At 33.5% G+C, this 9,600-nt stretch overlaps 1 protein-coding gene across 1 annotated transcript; it reads right to left on the minus strand.

Annotated features, from left to right (window-relative positions):
• Positions 1-5,795: 5,795 nt before the first annotated feature.
• CCOAOMT1 (S-adenosyl-L-methionine-dependent methyltransferases superfamily protein) lies at positions 5,796-9,600 on the minus strand. Its single transcript, XM_006856422.4, has 5 exons — positions 9,449-9,600; positions 9,263-9,342; positions 8,971-9,115; positions 8,107-8,238; positions 5,796-6,311 (listed from the first exon to the last, which is right to left on the minus strand). Exons 1-5 carry the CDS (start codon positions 9,536-9,538, stop codon positions 6,018-6,020), a joined length of 741 nt encoding a protein of 246 aa, XP_006856484.1. The 5' UTR covers positions 9,539-9,600; the 3' UTR covers positions 5,796-6,017.

Raw genomic sequence — 9,600 nt, forward strand, 5'->3', positions numbered from 1 at the left:
TCCAATAACAAAAGTACAATATCGTTTCATGACATTCAATAATGTGTTTCACTCCAATAACAAAAGTACAATATCGTTTCATGACATTCAATAATGCGTTTCACTCCAATAACAAAAGTACAATATTGTTTCATGACATTCAATAGTGTGTTTCGGAATAAGTGGGATCTATGTTTGAGTTCCTATAAAGTTTTTGTTACCCATGGATTTAAAAATCGTCAAGCGGTCTTGGAAATCGTCGAGGCGACTCGAACCAGGGCTACCATGCTAGGTCTTGGCCAGACTCGGGTGCGTCGGGTTTGTGTAACTTTTCTTCATATTTTCACTTGAAAAAGAGGAAAATTGAGGTGTTTTTATTGTTTGGCTTTCTACAACCATAATCCACATCCAAGCATTAATCTGGATCTTAATCAATACATCTTAGCCTAAAAAATTATTTTGTGATTTAATAATATATTTAGGCAAGAACTTTTTTAAAAATCACCCCATTTTTTAGGGCTGAATCCCAATCCCCCTTTCTCTCATTTCTCAACCAAATCACCTTTAAATTTGATTCAAAATCTTGGTATTGGAGCCCTCTAATAGATCCCTATAGATTTTGTTTGGCTCTATACCCAAATAAAAAAAATCAAAACCAACCCGAAATTGAAATTCTTCAATTTAATTCTCATTTTTTGGCCAAATTGCTCATAATTGTCCTAAAGTGTTCTTATCATACTGATCTATAAAGCCTTACCATTTTCCCATGAATTACAAAAAAAAAAACAATTTCAATTTTTTTCCTCCATTATTTTCAGATTTTTATTCTTGAAATGATTTTTTATTTGATTTGTTTTAGACTCTTGGTAGATGAAATAAGAGATTAAATTCAATTCTGAATAACTGTTTCTTATGAATTCTTGTTGCCATTTCCTAGTGACATTGTTAGATGAGAGAAATTTTTGGGTCTGTTCAAGACTTTTAGGCCAAATCAAAGGGCATGCTAACTGATAAAACCAAGTTTACTATTCAAGCATTTATTTATCAAATTAACTTTAACAATCCATGGATCCTGCAACTTGATGGAAATGGACTTTGAGCAAAGGGATTATAACCAATTTGGAAAGCTATCAAATCAGTGAGATTCGTCCAAAACTGAGGGATTGTTCGATGTGGACTAGTGGTTTTGAAGAGAAAATAGGTTGGGGAGAGGAGAGACTTTTTATGATTTACTTTGGGTAGAAAGAGAGGTAAAAGATTATTCTAAAAATATTTTTAAAAAAGATAGGGAGATATATTTATCAAAATAACATTATTCAACTGTTTAGTGTTTTGCTTATTTTTATTTAATTTCAAAATACCCATCAAATTACCTATGACCTTGGAGTAGTTGAAAAAGGATGAACGGTTAAATTGTTGAAATGGTTAGGCATAGTTTGGTATACTTTCCTAAAAAGTTTTACAAAGGAAAAATTACAAAACCCTCAACCAGATTTTCTAGACAATTTCCTTCCAATCAAGTTTTTTTTAAAAATTTTACTTTAAATTTAACTTTCTTAGCAAATATCCTCTTAAGTCAAAAAGTCATATTTTTGGACAAAAATATCTGTAACCGTACTGCCAGTCATTCAAATGGAAAGTACTTTAGTCCGACACAAAATAAAAGCGATCCGGCACTTTGGGTTGTTGCAAAGTGTGGGTCCGGCATTTTGGGCTTGTGGAAAGCATGCAGTCCGGGCACAAAATGGGGATAGTCCGGCACATTGGGCTTATGGAAAGCATGTAGTCGAGCACAAAATAGAGACGGTTTGGCACTTTCGCTCTGGAGTGTTACGGGGTCTGATGGTTATATAGGGTCTGGCACTTTACTAGTGAGCGACTCTGTCACTGTACGAGTATGGGCATTTTTGTTGAAAAAATATGATTTTTTTACTTTGGGGTACTTACTAAAAAAGTTAAATTTGGAGTCAAAATTGCTAAAAAAAAAATTTGATTAGGGGAGGTTATCGAGAAAGTCTCCTTTTGAGAAATTTTTGTAATTTTCCCATAAATATATCAAAATCCTAACTTCGGTTTTTTTTAGCAAATTTGGGGCCTATTACCATGTGAAATAAAAAGAGTAATTTGTCAGGGAAAATTGCAGCGTCCACCCTATTTCTAAGTTACCCCACAACCAACCCACAATGAGAGGGCGGTCGCACCATAACTTCTATAATATTTTTTTTCAGATGTGGTTTGTATCTAGTGTTAACTTTTAACGATCAAAATAAGCCACACATCTAAATCTTGCTAAAACATGTCAGTTGGGTGCCAAAAACACTTTTGATGATCTAAGAAACTATTTAAACACCTGATTATAAAATTTTAAAGCTCCACAAATGAGGTAGATCAAGCAATAAACTCTATTTTTTTTCAATATAGACAGCCTAGATAATATGTTACAAGATACATTATTTTTAAGACTAAAATTTTTTTTTTTCTTCTTTATATGCATTCCTCTTAAGGCCTAGATAATAAATTGTAGGGTTTTTTAATGCCAAAACAGTTTCTTTTGGATGGATTATTGAACCGTACCTTTTTTCTATATTATAAAGTTGATATTTTATATAAACTTTTCCCACCTCTAACCCTCTCTCCCTCTCAAGGGCAGCCCACTTCTAGCTTACATGTCCTTTGAGCACTTGATCCCAAAAAGATGTTAATGGTTATAGTTGATTGATCCATTTCACAAACAAACCAAACATACCCAACGAATGTAAACAAAGAGTTATAAAAAAAAGGCATACGGAAATTCGAATAAGGTGGTACTAGCTATTAGATATCAAATTTGGATAGCTTGAGGTGTATTACAAAGTTTGAGAATTTGTTTTTTTGAACTTGAAGTCTAGTTACTCAAAACCATCAAATTTTTGAACTTAAGAGTCTAATTACTCACAGCCATCAGATTTGATGGATAAAATTTTTTGTGACCTCCTTGTATTTAAAGTAAATGATCTCTTTACATACTTTTCCTTCAGAAATAACCCAAAAAGAAGAAAACTGTAAAGATAACTATTCACCACCAAAATCTTTTCTAATTTTTGCCAAAATGAAAGAAAACATAAAAAAAATATATTACTCATAAATTTCTCTTATATATATATATATATATATATATATATATATATATATATATATATATATAATGATCCTATGAGACCCTCCCACACCTATGTATAGGATCCCAAATGATCGCCATCAAATTTGACACAAATCTCTAGAAAAGTCAAGTCCCACACCCATGTGATAACTTTTCTAGAGATATGTGCCAAATTTAATGGTGATCTTTTGGGGTCCTATACATAGGTGTGGGAGGGTCTCATAGGATCATATATATATATATATATATATATATATATATTGGAAGATGCTAGGGTGAACCCACTAGCTCACAGGGAAAAAGCCCACTAGCTCACAGGGAAAAATGAGCCCAACACGCCAGATTGAATCTGGGCCGATCTGACGATCACAGATGTCCGGTAGTGTTTGAATTTTAATTTTTTTTTTCTACAAATCCAAATCACTTGAAATTTGGAGAGTGTGTACATAAAAAATAGTAAATGTTCAAAAAATATCAAAAAAATATATTTCACATGAAATAAATTGACCAAAATACACCCAAAATGTTTCGGAGGTATTTTGGTCAATTTGTTTTTGTGAATTATTTTTTATATATTTTTATTAGGTGCAACTTGCTGAGAAGAATGTATGCCTAAAACTTCAAATGATTTGGATTCCTAAAAAAAATTAAAATTCAAATACTACTAGATATCTGTGATCGTCAGATCGGCCAATATTCAATCTGGGCCGTTGGGCTCATTTTTTTCTGTAAGCTAGTGGGCTTACCCAAGATTTTTCTATATATATATGAAGATATTACAAAACGCCTTTAGGTGAAAATGAATAGTAATTTCGGCTATCCTCATCACCATCCAAACTTTATTGGACGGTCACAGTTATCCAGTAGTGTCTCATTTTTCATTTTTTCTTGCTAATCTAAATGATTTGAAATTTGGAGTATATGTATATCTCATCTTAGTGAAGCGCACCTAATAAAAATATGAAAAACACAATTTGAAAATTATAAATTGATCAAAATACCCCGTAAATTTTCGAGGTATTTTAGTCAATTTATATTTGACGAATTATTTTCTTCATATTTTTATTAGGTGCGTCTCACTAAGATGTACATATGATTCAATTTTCAAATAATTTGGATTTGTGAAAGAACAATGGAAATTGAAATAGTATCAGACAATGTGATTGTGCGACGAAGTTTGGATGGTGATGAGGGTAGGTGAAATTATTGTTCATTTTAGCCTATAGGCATTGGGAAGAGTTTTTCACACATACACACATATATATATATTATAAAACGCCTATAGACGAAAATGAACAGTGATTTCTCCTACCCTCATCACCGTTCAAAGTTCATCGCACGGTCACAATTGTCTGGTAGTGTTTTATTTTTTATTTTTTTATATAAACTGAAATGATCTGAAATTTGGAAAGTGTGTTTATAAAAAATAAGTGAATCTATGAAAAATATAAAAACAATATTTTACATGAAATAAATTGACTAAAATACCCCTGAAAATTTTCTTGGTATTTTGATCAAATTTATTTTCTCAAATTATTTTTTTATATATTTTTATTATGTGCACCTCACTAAGATGTACATACTTCCAATTTATAAAAAACTAATGAAAAATAAAATACAACTAGACAATCGTGACCGTATGATGAAATCTGAACGATGATGAGGGTAAGCGAAATCACTGTTCACATTTACCTATAGGCGTTGGGAAGACTTTTTCATATATATATATATATATATATTATTTTAAGATATCCGAGTTGGACACCGAACTCCTAAATACTCAGGCTGGCCACCCTGGTGAGCCCGAGTTGCTCAGGTGAGTTTGAGCTAGTTTGCCCAAATAATTAAACACTTGCATAAACAAGATGAGAGAGAGTTGCTGCATCAATGAGAAGGACATATGGGAAAAGGGACCCCGGTTTCTATGCACCTAAGCTTGCATATGTAGAAATGGGAGCCACTTAATAAATTTATTTTCTGGATGGATTTTAAAATTTAATTTTTAAAGACATGTAATTTTTAACATGGAGATCATGAATATGAAAAAATAAATAAAATTTTAAAACTAAAAATAATAATTCTAGTAGGAAAATATTTGGACTATTAGTTTCAATTGTTTTTAGATGGAATACCTACTCGCATCCATCTTTGAGATGGATGCTTCACACTTTTTGGACCGGGTAGAAATGCGGTTCATGAAACAAATTTCCATGAAAAAAAGGGTTTAGAATTTAGAGGTGGCTCAATAGAGAGAGGTAGAGAAAAGGGAAATAGAGATCGGTTGTAAAACAGGAAAAGTATCATGCCCACATGTGACGGTTGAGATTTCACAAGCCCATTTCTATAGGCCAAAAGCAATTTCATATTTTATTTTTTATTTTAATAAAACATTTATCTGAATTTTGGGCTGTTGATTTATATTTATAAAAATAAATAAATAAAAAAAAGATAAATGTTTTTTATTCAAAATACTTTTTTGTTATTTTTACTCATTGTACTTATTAAAATGAAGCTAAACCCAAATTCCAAATAGAAAATAAAAAAATAAAATTCAGTTTTAATAGGAACCATCAAAAGGTGGTGCTTGTGCAATAACAACTCCATATAAGTTTCCCTTCTTATAATTAAAGTTACCCAATCATTAGGCACAAATATCATTATTAACAAATGCAGCATAGAGAGAAAAACAGAGCTCATGGATTAAAACCGACCAAATGAGAGGGAACCAGATTCTAGGATCATTGTCTTCCTAGACCCTCTCTTCCCCGCAAGGGCAATACAATACATATATTAAAAGATACAATGTGAAAAGGGCAAGGGCAAAAAAAAAAAAAAAAAAAAAAAATTCCATGAACCAAGAACAGGTTCTTAAGAATTGATCATGTCTTGATAATCTTGATTAAGAGACACGCCTGCATAGGGTGATGCCATCTCCCACAGGGAGCTGGCATATCTCGATGCGGGGATCGACTGCAAGTGCCTTGTTGAGCTCGATCACAAAGTCTCTGTAATATCTCACATATTTCCTGAGAGGGGCATCTGGCGGGGCGACAACCGATCCATTCCATAGGGTGTTGTCATACCCTATAACACCTCCAACTTTCACTAGCTCGATCAATCGCTTGTGGTAATTCAGGTAGTTATCCTTGTCGGCATCAACAAAGATGAAGTCGAAGGAGCCATGATACTTCTCCTGATAGGCAGTCAGAAGTTGTGATCAATGTCTTGCAAATTCATGGTTAGAAATTCCTCTGTTATAGAGACAAACATGCCTGTGTCATAGGCTCTACAGTGATAAATTCAGGAGTTGAAATCCCTTGCAAACTCGTTACAATTAGTATTCGAGGATTTGCTTTTAAATTTCGTCTTCAATTAGGAAACTCAAGTTTAGGAAACTCAAACAATTTGAAGCATTTAAGTAATTTCACCCAGCCATAGAGGCCTTTAACGAAATGAAATGCTCCTAAAATTACTAAATGACCCTCTAATTAGTTGGGCATCCTATGCCTAAACAGGAACAATTTAAGAATTTTTTATTTTTTTTATGATATACCTAATTAAAACAAAATTTTTAAAGGAAACTCACAGTATAAAATGTGGCCATTTAACCCCTTTAATAATTTTATAAGGGTTTCAACCCTTTAATCAATATTTTCCCTAATTTTTTATTTATTTATGTGAGCATGTCAAATGACCAGCATAAAAGTATCTACATATTTTTTTACTTCTATGGAAATTGTTTTTGAACTAAACTAGTTACGAAAAAACAAAGTAAAAAAGAACAAGAAAAAGTTTTTACAAGGTTGAAATCTTAATAATGTAGAATTACATATGCAACTCAAAAATCCATCGAAAAAAGGTTGTTTTAATGAAAAAAAAAAAAATTCACATCTCAAAAACAATGCATCTTGCAATACATTATATAGACCGTCCATTTCAAGATTTTCATATGTTTATGGATCCACTTGATTTTAACCATTTTTTAAGTTTAAAAACTTATAAGTAGATATGAAAATAGATTTTGAGATGATCCTAAGAATTTTTTATACCAAAATTAATTTGGAGGTACACCTTAATTAGATTGTTCAAGGTTGCAACCTTATAGAAACCACACCAAAAAAAAAAAAACCATCCAAATCGGTAAATCTGGGCCGTCCAGCGTACCTATAGCATAGGCCTTCCGGCTCATACCTCTACATCCATTACGACAATAGGAATGTGATGGAGAGCGACGGAGACCTACCAAATAGTACTACAAGACTCCAAACGAAATGCATCCTACTTTCCCATCACCGTCCATTATTTCAATCGACCATAACGATCGCGTAATTCTATTGTTCCACCATCTTTATGATGATAAAGAACGATTGTCCTTTACTTTCTTTATTTTTATTGTTATTTGTCCATGAAAAAAAAAAAGAAAAAAAAAGAAAAGAAAATTAAAGACAAGGAGAATGGTTTTATAAGGCTGCAGCCCTAATAAAATAAGTAGAGCCTTAACTAATAAGTCATCGGAAATTGCAATTCAAGTATTGAAAAACCTATACATCGACCATTTCGGCTTGAACATTATGGTTGTGGAAAAAAAAAGGGTTTTGAGCTCTAAAAATAATATATATTATAACAAATTATCCAGACGGTCTTATTTCGCCCAAAAAATAAATTCATAGATCTGCAACAATTGTACCATTTTTTTAGTTGTATATTTTAATTTCGGTGCTAAAAATTGAATTTAGAGTCATCGTAGAGATCTATGTGGTTGAAAGTGCTTTCGAAATGAGGATTTGAGGTGAGGCTTTATTTTGTTTCAGAAATAAGAGGCCTTATAAAAACTTTATTACTGCATTCAAAGGTCCACCCATTGACCTTTCCTCATAGCATTAAAAATTAAAAATTAGGGGTAACAACTCTCAAGAATTTTTTATTTTCTCCAACAGCAAAAGAATAGAAAAGAAAAAGGATGAAGAATTTAGAGAGAGAAAGCTCACATCCTCAAGCATTTGATCAAGGACTGGCAATGCAGGTCCTTCTCTGAAGTCAATCTTGTGAGCCACTCCAGCCTTTTCTATAACTGGCAAACCCAATTCATAGTTTTCCTTGTTAATGTCCATGGCTATAATCTGCAGTTCCAAATCCAACCAAATGAAAAACAAGATATAGGGGAATCAATCGAAAACCATCACTAAAAAGCTCATATTCGTTTTTTTTTTCCGACCAAACGAGATAAAATGAAAAATTATAGATGCTCTCCTAAATTAACTTTGCAGACATTCAATTTCGCATCCTTTTAGCATCTCACTCGTGACGTTGTTACTATTTATTCTTGCTTTTGGCCCTTTAAAAAATAAATCTTTTACAAAACTAAATTTACCCTTCCTTTCTGCTCACTATGTAGGGAGAGAGTCAAGAGGAGGGCGGTAGAGAGCGAAAGAGAGAAGGTAAGGTTAGTCCGGTCTTTAAAATATATGCTTATTGACCATAGTAAAAGCAATAAAAATAGTGACCGGGCCGAGAGTGAGTGCGATACTAAAAGTATTAAAGGTATAAAGTCTCCTAAAAGTATTAATGACTAGTCCGCCCCTGCCCAGACCACTGCCGGCCCTATTAATAGAAGATGATAACTTCGGTAAAATTGATGATTTGCAGGGGGACAAAAAAAAGTGGGTTCGGCTTGGATCGATCAGATATGTAAATGGTTTCATCTTTGTTAATTTCCTCATAGAGATCTGGCAAAAATATGAATGTTGGGGAGGGTTCATTTTCCCATTTTCGGGCTTCTTCATGAAATGTAAAAATATTTGAGATATTTGCAATGGAATTTACTGGTTCAAAGCATAGGACAGGTTGTTAACCTTTCCATCGTCTGGCAGAGCAAGGGCGGTGGCGAGGAGAGAATAACCAGTGTAAACACCGATCTCCATGGTGTTCTTCGCATTGATAAGCTTGAGGAGCAGGTTAAGGAACTGTCCCTCATCAGCTGAAGTTGTCATGATGTTCCTGCGTTTTTTTCCAGTCGCAAACATTAATTCAGGAATGAATTCAATATCTCTCTCTAGATGGTTCTTTCAAACTCAGACATCCATTAGAATGTTAAAGAGAGAGGGGGGAGGAAAAGGTCCCAAATATGATATCCATTTCTCATACCATGGGTGCTTGGCTGTGATCTCACGAAGCTCCTTCATCGACTCGGGCTCTCTAGGGTAAACGCTTGTCTCTAGTATATACTGCACACCATCGAGGAAACGAGTCAGCAAAACTTCAGACGGAGAAAGAGAGATATAGAGAGAGAAAGACAGAGTTTTAGAGAGAGAGAGAGAGGGGGAGAGATACCTGATAAAGCTCATCGCTTTGGAGGAGGCTCTTGTGACCGACCTCCTGGTGACGCCCCACTTGCTGTTGTTCTTCTTGCTTGGTCGCCATTGCTTCTCTTCTTTCTCTCTGGTTTGAACAACAAGGAGAGAGAGAGACGTTTCGAACCAGAA

This window comes from Amborella trichopoda, chromosome 13 (genome assembly GCF_054954075.1).
Source record: "Amborella trichopoda isolate Santa Cruz 75 chromosome 13, AtrichopodaSantaCruz75HAP2 v2.0, whole genome shotgun sequence".
NCBI classification, from domain to species: domain Eukaryota; kingdom Viridiplantae; phylum Streptophyta; class Magnoliopsida; order Amborellales; family Amborellaceae; genus Amborella; species Amborella trichopoda.

What these genes read in the sequence shown, in the direction of transcription:
- CCOAOMT1 (XM_006856422.4), bottom strand. Translation starts at nt 9,538, where the DNA reads ATGGCGACCAAGCAAGAAGAACAACAGCAAGTGGGGCGTCACCAGGAG. An exon ending in ATCACAGCCAAGCACCCATG is followed by an intron (nt 9,116 to 9,262) that starts GTATGAGAAATG and finishes AAAAAAACGCAG; the next exon opens with GAACATCATGACAACTTCAG. An exon ending in TTGATCAAATGCTTGAGGAT is followed by an intron (nt 6,312 to 8,106) that starts GTGAGCTTTCTC and finishes ACTGCCTATCAG; the next exon opens with GAGAAGTATCATGGCTCCTT.